Here is a 15,846-nt window from a genome sequence, read left to right as displayed (position 1 = left end):
TTATTACTTCTGTTGCCTATGTTCTTCTTGGCCTCCATTTTGTTTTGAGATACAATGGATACCCTCTGAAAGGTGGTTAAGTAATTATGAAGCAATGATTGCACAATCCCCAACCACACCTCTCCTGAGTTGGATTCCAGTGGCAAGAAGAAACCTAGGATGACTGGAAACAATGTCAAGGTAAGCAAAGAGCACATACAGCACTTGGTATTTCCAAATGGTCACCATTTAGTACTGACCAGGCTCAATGTTGCTTTTGTATTTATTATTATAATTTTTGTTATTATATTTATTAATTAAACTTTATAAATAATAACAAAAATGATAATCATAATTATAAATAATAATAATAAAAATGACAACCATAATTATACATAATAATACAAATGATAATCATAATTATAAATAATAATAATAAAAATGATAATCATAATTATGAATAATAATAAAAATGATAATCATAATTATAAATAATAATAAAATGACAATCATAATTATAAATAATAAAAAAAAAATGATAATCATAATCATAAATAATAAAAATTATAATCATAATTATAAATAATAATAAAAATTATAATCATAATAATAAATAATAACAAAAATGATAATCATAATTATAAATAATAATAAAAATGATGATCATAATTATAAATAATAACAAAAATGATAATCATAATTATAAAAAATAATAAAAAATGACAATACTAATTATAAATAATAATAAAAATGATAATCATTATTATAAATAACAAAAATGATAATCATAATTATAAATAATAATAAAAATGACAATCATAATGATAAATAATAATAAAAATGATAATCATAATTATACATAATAAAAATAAAAATGATAATCATAATTATACATAATAATAATAAAAATGATAATCGTAATTATAAATAATAATAATAATAAAAATGACAATCATAATTATAAATAATAACAAAAATGATAATCATAATTATAAATAATAATAATAATGATAATCATAATTATAAATAATAATAAAAATGATAATCATAATTATAAATAATAATAAAAATGACAATCATAATTATAAATAATAACAAAAATGATAATCATAATTATAAATAATAACAAAAATGATAATCATAATCATAAATAATAACAAAAATTATAATCATAATTATAAATAATAATAAAAATGATGATCATAATTATAAATAATAACAAAAATGACAATCATAATTATAAATAATAATAATAATGATAATCATAATTATAAATAATAATAATAATAAAAATGATAATCATAATTATAAATAATAATACAAATGATAATCATAATTATAAATAATAACAAAAATGATAATCATAATTATAAATAATAATAAAAATGACAATCATAATTATAAATAATAACAAAAATGATAATCATAATTATAAATAATAACAAAAATGATAATCATAATCATAAATAATAACAAAAATTATAATCATAATTATAAATAATAATAAAAATGACAATCATAATTATTAATAATAACAAAAATGATAATCATAATTATAAATAATAATACAAATGATAATCATAATTATAAATAATAACAAAAATGATAATCATAATTATAAATAATAACAAAAATGACAATCATAATTATAAATAATAACAAAAATGATAATCATAATTATAAATAATAACAAAAATGATAATCATAATCATAAATAATAACAAAAATTATAATCATAATTATAAATAATAATAAAAATGATAATCATAATTATAAATAATAACAAAAATGATAATCATAATTATAAATAATAATAAAAATGATAATCATAATTATAAATAATAATAAAAATGATAATTATAATTATAAATAATAACAAAAATGATAATCATAATAACCAGTAGGACCTGTGGAAATTCCACAGCAGACTTTTTCATATATAATATTGGCATTCTGTGGACGTTCAGCATAAATGGAGACGCCCTGATATTATTGTAGCTCTTTTGTTACAACTGCAAAAGTATTTACCTTAGCTAACAGGGATTCCCAGCGTAGCCCGGTCGTAAAATATACTTAAATATGATATTTTAATTTATTCAGATTTCATATATATTATTATAGAGTCAATTTTCCATCAATTCTTATATATTATAAGGTTGCGATTTCAAAAATAAATATCCATGACTTGGGTGCATCAGCTTGAATTGAAACCAAAACTAAAACTTATGAAGAAAAAAAAAAAAAATATATATATATATATATATATATATATATATTAAAGACATAAGAGAATGTCATATATATATATATATATATATATATATATATATTAAAGACATAAGAGAATGTCAGCTATAATTGAAATCGAAACCAAAACTTATGAGGAATTCTGGGTAAAATAATTAATTAAAAGAATTGGAAGATAATAACAATTAAACGATAGTCACTCGGAAGAAAAAAGATGTAAGCATGACACAAAAAATAACACACACTCTATCGTATTAATATATACACTAGCGGGACATGTGGAAATTCCACAGGGGACTCATTCATATGTAATATATTGATGTTGACATTCTGTAGATGATATTATTGTAGCTCTTTTGTTAAAACTGCAAAAGTATTTATCTAAGCTAGCACGAAAAGCCAGCAAAACCCAGTCGTAAAATAAGCTTAAATATGATATTTTAATTCTTGCAGATTTTGTATATATTATTACAGAGTTAATGCTCTATCGATTTTTATATATGAAAAATTGTGAATTCAAAGATAAAAAATATATCTATATGACTTGGGTTCATTAGCTTGAATCAAAACCGAAATAAAAACTTATGAAAAATAAAAATATATATATTCATAACTTGAGTTCCTTCAGCAATAATGGAAACTGAAACCAAAACTTATGAAGAATTCTAGATAAAATTATTTATAAAAAAAAATTAGATGACTTAAATGCCATCAGTTGAAACCGAAACCAATATGTGTATATATATATATATATATATATATATATATATATATAACTTGAATTTCTTCAGTCATAACCGAAACCAAAACTTATGAAGAATTATATATTTATGACAAAAAAAATGGAAGTACATAACAATTAAACAACCCGGATGTAAGCGTGAAACAGAAAATAACACACACACACACACACACATATTAATATATAGATATAGAAAACAAACTTTCATACACTTTTATTCCAGCAGGATTTCTATACATACTATTTATTCAAAGGAAATCTACATTCAAGAAGTAACCTACGAGGGGTGTGCAATAAGTAATGCCCCTGACCCACTTCCCATAGCAGTAGAGCAACGAAACTTGACACAGTTATTAGCCTTCTCTACATAGGAACCACCCAGAGTTATGCATTTCTCCCATCATTTAATGCAGCTCTGGAGACCGCTTTTGTAGAACACCCCCAGGTTGGTCCTCCAGCCACGACGTGACTTCATAAATCAAGGCTGCATCATCTGAGAAACGCTTTCCTTTCAACACTGGAAAGAGGTGAAAGTCAGAGGGTGTAAGGTCAAGAGAGTAGGGAGGATGGGGAAGGATTTCATAACCACATGCCCCTGCTTCTGATCTGGCGACATGTGAGTTGTGGACCGGAGCGTTGTCCTGCAGGAGGAGGGTACCTTTGCTGATCTTGCCCCACCTCTTGATTTTGATAGCTTCCCTTAATTTCTTCAAAAGTGAAGCATAATAGGCTTCTGTAATTGTGGTACCCTTTGCCAGAAAATCTGTCAGCACTACTCCGTCCTGGTCCCAGAAGACTGTGAGCATGACTTTGCCAGCAGAGGGATGCACCCTTGCCTTCTTTGGAAGTGGTCAGTCCAAGTGCTTCCACTGCATTGACTGGGCTTTGGTCTCTGGATCATAGTGATGGACCCAGGTTTCATCCTGTGTAATCAGTCTTTTGAAAAACTTTGACTCATCTTCTTGGCACATCTCCAAATTCATCCTCGAGCACTCGACACGTTTTCGCTTCTGGAATGGTGTGAGCAACCTGGGAATCCATCTGCCAGACACCTTATGCATATGCAAATGGTCATGAATGATAGTTTCCACAGACCCTGTACTAATCTTGACATCTTGGGCTATTTGGCAAATAGAAATGCGGCGATCTTCCAAAATGGCAGCCTCAACTTGACGGACAGATGCCTCATCAATAGCATTTTTCTGGCCATGTTTAAATTCTCTCTCCTCTGATCTCGAGCGCGTGGTTCAGTGGGGAAAGATGTGGCTGGTTACTTTTAATGCATCCAAAACCAAACTCCTATCCTTACATCATCAACGCTCTGATCCCCAGCTGGCATCAATTGTGATGGATGGCTCTCGTCTGGGTGAGGCCCCATGTTTTGACAAGCTTCTGGGTTTGACCTTTACTCCTGATCTGAAATGGAACACATACATCAAGTCTGTTGCCAAGGTTGCTGGAAAGATGGTGGGATCCTTCTACCGCTCCAGAAGATATCTCACTACTGATGCAATTTTCTATCTATATAAAAGCCAAGTACGTCCAAGGATGGAATACTGTTGCCATATCTTGGCGGGAGCTGCCAAAAACAGCCTATCATGCCTTGACAGAGTACAAAATAGACTTCGTGGTTTAGTGGGGGATGCCCTTTTCTCTACCCTGCAACCTCTCTCCCACAGAAGAGACGTTGCGAGCCTAACCTTGTTTTATCGTTATTCATGGCAGGTGCTCGTATGAGCTCCAATCTCTGGTCCCCCCTCACCAATCTTTCACGAAAAACACCCGTCTAGCTGAATCCACTGTGAAAAATTTCCCCCACTCTATATCTGTACCTAAATCAAAACGCGGATTCCATGAACAAAGCTTCTTTCTTAGAACTGCACGCCTGTGGAACTCTGTTCCGTCTGCCTGCTTCCCTCCGGACTACAACTTGGATGTCTTCAAGTCCAATGTTAACACATTCCTAATGAACCGCCCCCTTAAGTAAACACTTCATCAAATCTCCACACTAACGTAATGTACTTGCAATAACCCTTATCCATGAGTGGCTTCCGGGCCTTGATAAATGGTGATCACTGTTTAAAAAAAAAAAAAAAAATTCACGATGCCAGCGTTTTACAAGGTCATATGATGGGGCATTATCACCATAAGTTTCTTTCATTTCATCAAAAGTCTCCTGTGGTGTGCGTCCTTTCAAATACAAAAACCGGATCCATTTCACACCTGACTCAGTTCAAACATCTGTAAAACAGAAACCACAATTAGTTCAGAGCTGTAATTTGCCACATAACCCGTAGAGATATAAATCATTGCACATGCAAAATTTCAGCTAGATCAGACAACTGGAAGTGGGTCAGGGGCATTACTTATTGCACACCCCTCATACTTTGCATAGTACATTAACTAAAATCTATTTTAATAATTAGCTTGATGTTATTAATTGTTTTTATTAATAGAATTGTTTTAATTGTTCTGTTTGGGAATATTATATAAACTTGATTTAATTTATTTTAATTGTTTGCTAAAGTAGAAAAAAATTGAAGTAAGCTTTATTTATTTAAAAGACAAACAAAAGATTTCTGAATGCATTTCAAACTTAATTCGGCCGAACGCAGCACACAGTTGTTCACAAAGGAGCACATTTAAAAAAGACAACAGAAAAATATGTGTGTGTTATATGATCCCGAAAACAAAAAACGAATTAGCATTTATTCCGAATCTCTACCGATGAACATACTAAGGTCAATCACTGAACGTCGTTAAACTGAACTTTGACTTAAGTAAATATCATCAACAATATAGCTAATATTTCTTTAGAATAAACATCATTTGGTATTTCAGCCAGATTAATTATTTAGAGCAAAATGGATCCTGGTAATTTGTTTTTACTTTAATCATGCTCATTTCAAACATTAAATATAATACACGGTTATAGAAAGTTTCATCGTAAACATTTTATAATTAACGCATTTGCTTTAAAAATTGATTTCTCTACATTGTAAAAAAATCTTTGTTATTTGAGTTTCTTTTTTTTTTTTTACTCACGTTCAACCCTAACAAAGTATATCGCCACTTGGACGTAAAGGGCTACTATTTGGAACTATGCCTAAGAAAGATTAACAAGATGTTGGTTTACATTACATTTAAACTTCTGCATATCAGTACAGTCAGGGAAGCAGGTAGCAGGATGGGAGTTAAAAAGTCTAGCTGTTCGCGGGAAGAAACTATTAGAGTAGAAAGCTTTCTGAGGGGTACATATTTTATTTACTTTGTCGGGTTCAAAAACTATATCAGTATCAAAATATAAATTTTAATAAATTGCAAGATAACATACCAGAAAATTAAAAATATAATGTTTACAGTTTATATTTTTACGCATCTAAAAAGGGTCATATCGCCGAAGGGGTAAAATTTTGCTTTGTTCAAAACTCAACTCATTTCGAGTTTTACAAAAGAAATTTGAGAGATATGGCATGAAAGTAAAGATTCCCGGGCAACTCTGGGTAGATTATCTAGTGTATATATATGTATTTAATAATTATTATAATAATTATTAAATATATATATATATATATATATATATATATATATATATATATATATAACTATTTATTATAATAATTATTAAATATATATATATATATATATATATATATATATATATATATATATATATATATATATATACTAGATAATCTACTCAGAGTTGCCCGGGAATCTTTACTATATATATATGTATTTAATAATTATTATAATAAATAGTTATATATATATATATATATATATATATATATATATATATATATATATATATATATAATAATTATTATAATAAATAGTTATTATATATATATATATGTATTTAATAATAATTACAATAAATAGTTATTATATATATATATATATATATATATATATATATATTTAATAATTATTATAATAAATAGTTATTATATATATATATATATGTATTTAATAATTATTATAATAAATAGTTATTATATATATATATATTTAATAATTATTATAATAGTTATATATATATATATGTATTTAACAATTATTATAATAAATAGTTATTATATATATATATATATATATATATATATATATATATTTAACAATTATTATAATAAATAGTTATTACATATATATATATATATATATATATATATATTTAACAATTATTATAATAAATAGTTATTACATATATATATATATATATATATATATATGTATTTAACAATTATTATAATAAATAATTATGTCAGCCCTTTTAAGAAACTCGTTTCTTATCATTGAGCACTTTCAGCGGAAATAAAAAGTCGGTCATATTAGCTCTTATTTATCTAGATCATTGTATTAGATTACACTGACAGACGTTCAAAAGCATTTAAAAAATAAATGTTTAAATTTCAAGTGTATTTCTTGTGGTTAACCGTGGCCAAATGGTGGCTTCTGTTGCCGGGTTCGAATCTATCGACCAGTGTTTATCGTGACACCCTGCACTGATGATTCCCAAAAAGATGAAACACTAGTGTCTGTAGGAATTTAATAATTTTTATAGTAAATAATTATATATATATATATATATATATGTGTGTGTTCTCAGAGGTAGAAGTGGTAAAAAACAGGATAAAAAGTGCTCAAGATGTTAGTAGAGCTTAATATTTTTTTTTTTTATTTTAGAATCTCAAGTATTAACTCAAAAAAGCAAGATAAAATTAGAAAAAATAATTATATAAAAATTTACTATATAAAGAAAGAGGAGATAAAAATAAAGTTGTTTTCTTAATATCCACATGTGTCCCCAAAAAATCATATCTCCCTCCCTTCCATTTAGACTCTTCCCATTTGAAGAAGCAAACAGTGTATTTCTCTGCGGAAACAATTGTAATGAAAGGAATTAATACTTGAGTTTGTAATATATATATATATATATACATAGAGGGAGAGAGAGAGAGTAAGTATATATGTATTACCTTGCACTGATTGGTCGTCATAAAGAGTTTCCGGGTATTTGGAAGCAAGAATTTTCAAAAAACCGGCACTGATGGAGGCGATGTATGGCACATACCTGTGCCACTTGGAGTACAAACCAAACGTACTGCTCTCCTTGTTCAGCAATCGCTGTTCCATGAAGAACGATGCAAGCAGTTCAAGTATCTCTGCCAGCTGAAAGAAAATCGAACGCATAGAGAATAATTAAACAGAAATGTATTCGTTGAAAGTACAAGTGGAAGAGCACATCTACGGATGGTCAGAACAGGTATTAACCCATTTTCCCCAACAGAGGCAAAATATGACACAAGGAATATTTTTTTTCTATGTCTTGCGATGTTTTAGCAGGACTCCACAAAGTCTTAGATGTTGAGTAGGTAGATCCACTAGTATATAATTTAGTTATTTGAGAATAACAGAAAATGAAAAACCACTAAAAGGTTAGCTGAGGTCGATTTAATAGACCTCGGTTAAAAATTGCTAAAGCTGTGGGAATTTACTAGAAACAAATATGACATCATATGGCTCAAGGAGAGAAGATGATAGAAAAAACAGTCTGTTGGAAGCTACACAAGGCATTCAGACATGTGAAACATATATATAAAAGGCAAAATGTGTGTGTGTGTGTGTGTGTGCATTTATATGTCTGCAAAAAACTTTCGACACACGCAACCAAACATTGAAAAAATAGATATCGTTTGAAAGCTCAAACTCTCGGACGACAAATATCCGAAAACTGGCCACAAATATTAATTCTTTGACCGTCAACTGGGCCATTTTTTATAAGAAGGGGGTCACTTTTTTTCGGCAACATTTTTGCAAAGTCACACCTTGCAATGACTTAATTTGAACGGTGACAACATTGGTGGCCATGGTGACTAAATCATTTGCTTTTTTTCACTTCCTTTTCCTTTTAGCATTGCAGGTTCAAGCCTGCCTGCCTGCTAACTCCATTTTTTTTTTTACCCTTGCACAGTTACTCACTGCTATTTTCATTTTTCTTAGAGGGCTGATTAATTTTTTTTTTTTAGGGTTCCGTTGATCAATTATTATTTTTTTTTTTGTACAGGTACTCGCTGCTATATTCATTCTTTTTAGGGGGTATTGAAACATTTTTTTTTAGGGCTATGTTGATCAATACTCTTACCATAAAACCTCTCTACACCCGGGCAATGCTATGTACCGCTGCTAGTAAGATATAATTAATTTGTGATTTTAGTACATAGATTTTTTTTTTTAATTATCAAAAAGCATATTGTCATAAGTACAACATGAAACTGCCTCAGGCACTCTTGAGTAAGGAGTTAACGTCAAACCTACCTTACCACTCCAAAATTCACCTTTCTTCTTTTTTACCTATCATATTTCATAGCTATCAACTACTGACACGGAACTGCATCCAATATTGAGGCCCCAATTTGAGGAGTTTGAAGTTACACTAAAATTCCTCCCAAGTTTAGTCTAAACTGGAGTGTTCAATATTAAGCGGGTAAATCCACTAGTATAAAACTTAGTTGAGAATAATAGGAAATGGAAAACTGTTGAGAGGTCAAGTGAGGTCAACTTGATGATCCCGAGTTGAAAATTGTTCAGGCAATAGGAATGTGCTAAAATCAAATGTGACATCACATGGCTCAAAGACACAGAGTGATAGCAAAGATATTCGGCTTGGAAGCACATTAGATGCTCAGACATGTAAGGACATAGGCTGTTAAGATATAATTAATTAGTGATTTTAATCTCTCTGTCTCTCATACACACAGGTCAGTGATTTGAAATAAAGATCATGTTGAATAATTCATCATCTTTCTGCGGACAATTTATTTTATTTTCAAACAATCAGTATTTAATTTAGCTAGTTGAAAATAACAGAAAATGGAAAAAAATACTGAAAGGTCAGCTGTGGTCAACTTGATGATCCTGGGTTAAAAATCGCTTAAGCTGTGGGAATGTACTAGAAATGATATGGTGATAAATAAGACAGTCTCTTGGGGAGTACATAAGGTGTTTAGACATCGATGGATAGGATATAATTAATTAGTGATTTTGATCTCTTTATTTGTTATAAGTTGATCCACCTATTTCAGGTTTGGTTTGGTTTAGTTTTACAGCATAGCAACCCTTTTCAGGTCATTTAATGTTGAATCCAGTAATTTTAGAAAAAGGTTTTATGCTTGAAATTCATTATATCTCAAATATTTAATCATGATGTTTGGCTTGGTTATTTTGTACAGAACATTTTGTTTTTTGACTTTGCAAAACATGATTGAGTTTCACAAAGGAAAAGAAAAAAAAAAACAATAACATAAATGTTCGGTACATTTTAGATCAGGGTTGGTTGGTTGTTTTTGTTTTACGGCATATCAACCTTTTTCAGGTTATTTAATGCCGAATCTAGTTATTTTGAGGAACGATTTTTAATGGAGCATATTTGTTTTTTAAGTCGGATTCTATTTAACCCATAGTTGGGACCCTAACAGGTACTACCACTCCGGGTCAGAGTGGACCTGGGAGCAATGGCAATTAAAGAGTGGCTCCACACTCCTCAAGCCCGCAAGGTGGGGCCTCACCATCGGATATAGTTTTAGGTCATATCCAGAACCTTTAGGTCAGGGAGCCAGTATTTTCAGACAGCCTGATCTGGTAGCACCAGATGCCCTAACTCCGGACTACAGAGAACCTGGGAGCTATGATAACTAAGGGGCAATACAAACTGATGGCTTTAAGTCAATCACGATTACTGCCCTTTAATTCTGGTAATATCATTCTTTGTCACAAGGAGGCGATACAGCTTACCTTCACTTCTGGTTTGTGTCATACTTTCTCGCTGGACCTCGCTACTATGCAGATATGACGAACAACCGCCAAACTGTCGTTGGATCTATCATCAAAGACACTTGAGGCCAACACGCATCTTTTGCTATGAACTTTTACAATTTAATAATTTTATCCATGCTGTAAATAAATTTACTTTAGTTGTAATTATAATATCGGCATATTCCGTGCATACTCATTTCTTGCATGGAGCAGCCATTGATTCCTCTACTCAACAATAGAGGATGATTTCACCAACTACAAGAAAAGTTGACTTCATTCTCTCTACAACCATACTTACCTTCCCTGATTGTCTTTTGAAAGTGCGGTTATTATCAAGCAAAAATAAAGAAAAATATGTATGATGTACATACCCGTGACAAAACAAAATATCATATTCCAAAAACCATGTAAATTGATCAAGTCATTTTATTTTTAAACTAGCCTGGGTGTCCGGCATTGCCGGGGTGTTTGAAAGTGTTTTGAGCAAAAAAAAAAAAAAGTGATAGTAGACAGGCAGACTCAAACCGGTACCGCAAAGGAAGAAAAGAATGTGAAAAAAAAAGTGACATCTTTGCCATTGCGTCCATCACAAACCGGAAGTGGCGAAGGTTTAAATTAAGGCTAGTCAATTGAAAAGAGGGAATGACTTTCGAAAATATTCACGAATATAGCGACCCCTCCCCTGTAGGAAAGTGTCCAGTTGAGGGTGAAGGAATTAATGTTTTTAGCCAATTTGTTTTTATATTTGTCGTTCAAGGGTCGAGCTTCAAAACTATATTGATCTTGTGAAAATCTGTCGCCTCTGTGTAAAATTTTAGGCAGACATACATACATATATACAAACATACATACATACATTCAAACAGACAGGTGAGATTTATATTATAGAGAATAAAATCAAATTTTATGAGTATAGGAGTAGTGACTGCATCATCTGCCATGAAAAAAAAAAAATTTAAATAAATTTTTTAAAAAAATCAAGCTCAACAATAATTCATACTAGATTTATATTGTAATGCCTAGGAATTCCTATTAATCGCTTAAAAATGATTTTCTTTATAAAAATAAAACTAGATCAATTTATGTGATTTTTGGAATACGTTATTTTCATTTTGTAATGGGTATGAGTGCCATACAGACTTTTCTTCATTGTTGTTTTTTAATATAGGGGAATTTTGGATAAAAAACAAAGTTGTTGATGTCAGAGGTATATTGGGAAGTGGAAGACTTACCTGTTGAGTCGAGAGTTGAGCGGCTGATGGCAGTGTCACAGACATCTGTTGGAGTTGATATTCTTCATCAAAACTGCCAGGTGTGACACATTCGGCTATGTAAGGAAAACAGGTTTCACTGAATATCTGCCAACATTTGACATGCAACCGACCTTTCGATGAAACTGTCAATGAGACAACAGGTAAAAGTAAAGAATATTAAATGCTTTGTTTTTAATGAATTATTATTTTTAAAACATCAAACTACCAAGAATTTAAAAAAAAAAACAAAAACAAAAAGAACTATTGATGTTATATTATGGACTGCCGGGCAACACCAAGTAACCTAGACAATTATTATTATGATTGTAGTTATTAAAAATGTAGATGTTTGAATGTTAAAAATGCAATAGAGAAATAATGCTGATGACAACGAGATATTTCAATAGGGTTTGGAATTTGGCAAACTGGAATGTCAGCTAAAATATACACTAGGAATTTTAACTTGGTAAAATGGAATTTTAGAAACAAACAGTTAAGAATTTTAGTTTCCATAAATAATGAGTGAATATGTAACAAAAATAAGGCAACTGATTCTTTTATGCTATATGGTAGATGATGCCGTAGTTAGAAAGGAAGAGTTTTATACACATAGAATTTGAGTCCGAGAAAAAAAATAATTAGTCAGTTCCAGAGTTAGCGTCAACAGTCTTGAAAGCATTTGGCTGGAAAGACAGCGGAATGTAATTACCAAAAAAAGAAACAGCATGCATTCCGAGAACAAAAGAAGTTGTAACCATGAATTTTATATGCGTATAATTTAATTTGGTTGTAAACAAGTATCCATTTATTTTTATTTTTTTATTTTACTAGGAAGAAGAGAAAAAAATGAAAAGGAGAGGGAAGTGAAGATAAAAAAATGACATAGAAAAAGGTAGTGATGGGGGAGAAAGGAAAGAAAAAAATAAAAAATAAAATAAATATATATATATATATATATATATATATATAGCTATTATTAAGTTTTGCTGCAGCACTGCTGTTTCTGCGTACCTGATTTTTCCACCATTTTGAATATCACTTTTAATTTTCTTTTTGAAGGGAGGCCTTTTTCCCAAAATTAATAAAAGACTTTCACCATTAATGGACTTTACACTATCCCAGACATATGTTACCTAGTTTGCTGAAGTTTGTGAAATATTTTTACTCAATAAAAAAAATAAATAAAAGTAAATAGATACTTGTTTACCATCGTCTCAATATGACCGCATCTGTTTGTTTTTGTTTTCCTTTCATTTTTCTGCTCTTGGGTCTTAACTTTTCCAATCTCTCATATATTATCTTTATCAGCAATGCTTCAAGCAAACTACCTATTCCTCTTTTTATGAGTTGTGAAACAACGAAACAGGACTGTATGTCGATGACTAAAATATATATATATATATATATATATATATATATATATATATATATATATACTAGAGTTTCTAGTCCATTAAAAACGGGCATAAATTATAGCCTATTAACTTAGGTGCTTTATGCTAAATTGATGGTTGGATATGGTTAAATTTGTGCTTAATTTTTGCATTAAATACTAATCCCTATTAATCCTTGACTGTCCATAATACTTAGTTGGCTGTATCTTATAACAAAAGTCCATACAAAATTTCAACCAGATTGTCCAGTAGTTTCCAAGAAAAGACAGACAAATAGACAGACTAAGAAGTAATGATTGAATGTTGAAATGAAGAAAAATTTTAAAAAAATGAAAAAAAAATGAAAAAAAAATGAAAAATGAAGAAAAACGAAAAAAAAATGAAAAATGAAGAAAAATGAAAAAAAAATGAAAAAAAAATGAAAAAAAAAAAAAAAAGAAAAATGAAAAAAAAAAAAAAACCCTGAAAATTTACCTTTAAGTAACATGGACAGGATTTGAGAGAGATACAGATGAAAACTTGCATTCAAGACTTTGTGGAGATGCGTACAAAACAACTGAAAAGAAATGATTAAAACAAATCAGTCTATATAATTATAATATATTCAGAAAAAGAAAAATTTGTATGATTTCTGTACCTGCGACAGAACGAAAATATCACACTCCAAAATTCATGTAAATTGATCTAGTAGTTTTATTTTTAAATAAGAAAATCAAATTTAATGAATAAACAAAAAGTGGCAGTCTTCCCCTCCCCTAGTTTGAAAAAAAATCATTTTTAAGTGATTAATGGGTTTTTGTAGGCATTACAACATAAATCTCACAAGTTTTTAATTACTATTGATTTTATTTTTTTCACCACTTATTAAGGCCCAGAGGCCACTCGAGGATAAGGGTTAATGGGTTTTGAAATTTGGTAAATTGGATTACTTAAGGGGACGTTTCATCAAGAATTTTTTCACGTTGTACTTGAAGGCGACCATATTGTAGTCAGTTGGAAAGCAGGGAAACGAACGTTCCACAGGCGTGCAGTTCATATTATCTCCCTTTGTTTCTTCACGTTTTTTTTAAAATGGCAGGTGAGACAGTTACTTCCCCGATATTCATAAAATTTGACTCTCTTATCTAAAAACAAAACGACTTGATCAATCTACATGACTTTAAGAAAATGATGTTTTCGTTTCATCATGGGGATGTACATCATACAGATTTTTCTTTATTTTTGTTTTTTTAATATGAGGGGGAATTCTAGACAAGCCTCCAAAATAAACACGAATCTATTTTTCCTGTCTATTTTAACATTCTGAGAAATGCACAGTCGTAAAAAAGTAGAAAGATTAAAACGTGAAAATGTTTTAAAAAAAGAAAAAAAAAAGAAAAGAAAAATAAAGTGACGATTGCTCACCTCAAACAACATCAACTCACGGGCCATTGGTTCAGCTCCACAACTGATGAAGGCCGTTGACAAAACTTCGATCAATTTGACAACCTCAGGATGAGGAAGATTCAGCTTCTCCAACCAGACACATACATCAAACTTTGAAAAGGGAAAAAGAAATAAAAATAATTAGAGGGTCGATTATTTACAGGATCAGTTTTCTATACACAAGAATTTAGAGAGTCAGTTTTCAATATAAGATTTAGGTGGTATATCTTGTATCGATATCGGTGAAATTTATATGCATTAGTATATACCTGTATATTGTCATATTTTTTTTTCTTTTTCTTTTCATATATAAGCTCCACCCCAATTGTTGAGCTTGTATTATCTAGATAAGTTTCCTTTTAAAGAATTCCTCTAATTCTTCTTGGTTCCCTCCATATATGTCAGGGTTCTACATTGCAAGTGAAACAGTCGCATTTGCGAGTGATTTTTCAAAGTGGCGACAAGAAATAATGAAACGCTTATCTTTTGGTGATTGTGTTTCTTTCACTAACAATCTTCCAAGCTCACTACTGAGTGAAAAATATCTTTTCAACTTTGTTCGTTTTATAAAAAAAAAAAAATTATTTAAACAATGAAAGTTTAATAGAACAATATACTCCTTTTTTTTAACGAAGGCTGTTTAAAAAATATCTGAGAAATTTAGAATGTTTATACCTTCAAGTATTAACATAAAATTTGTTGTATATTTAGAATTACGCTTATTAAAACACACACACAGGAAAATTTTTATGATGTACGTACTCGTCGCAGAATTAAAATGTCATATTCTAAAAGTCATGTGGGTTTGGCTAGTAACTTTTCTATTTGGCTAGTAAACGGGAATATTAAGTTGTCAAAGGTCAAATAAAGATAAATTTGTCCGTAGAGCCCTGATGTTAATCTTTATTATAGAGCAAAACATAAGTAAAATTTATCATGAAAAAAAAAAAACTCCACAAAACTACTTATTTCTTATCATGATTCATGA

At 29.9% G+C, this 15,846-nt stretch overlaps 1 protein-coding gene across 2 annotated transcripts in view; it reads right to left on the bottom strand.

Annotated features, from left to right (window-relative positions):
• Positions 1 to 15,846, bottom strand: part of LOC145243621 (ectopic P granules protein 5 homolog) — a 230,294-nt gene that overhangs the window by 31,998 nt on the left and 182,450 nt on the right. For both annotated transcript variants that reach the window (XM_080106641.1, XM_080106642.1), the window contains 4 exons: positions 14,838 to 14,969; positions 13,908 to 13,989; positions 12,019 to 12,182; positions 7,951 to 8,143 (listed from right to left, as the gene is read on the bottom strand). In XM_080106641.1, coding sequence (XP_079962767.1) covers positions 7,951 to 8,143; positions 12,019 to 12,182; positions 13,908 to 13,989; positions 14,838 to 14,969 — 571 coding nt within the window. The remainder of the gene's footprint in view (positions 1 to 7,950; positions 8,144 to 12,018; positions 12,183 to 13,907; positions 13,990 to 14,837; positions 14,970 to 15,846) is intronic.

The sequence above is a fragment of the Euprymna scolopes genome, chromosome 22 (genome assembly GCF_053919585.1).
Source record: "Euprymna scolopes isolate OS-2025 chromosome 22, ASM5391958v1, whole genome shotgun sequence".
Lineage (NCBI taxonomy): Eukaryota > Metazoa > Mollusca > Cephalopoda > Sepiida > Sepiolidae > Euprymna > Euprymna scolopes.
The sequence above is the reverse complement of the archived record's forward strand: the minus strand, read 5'-3'. Positions and strand labels throughout refer to the sequence as shown.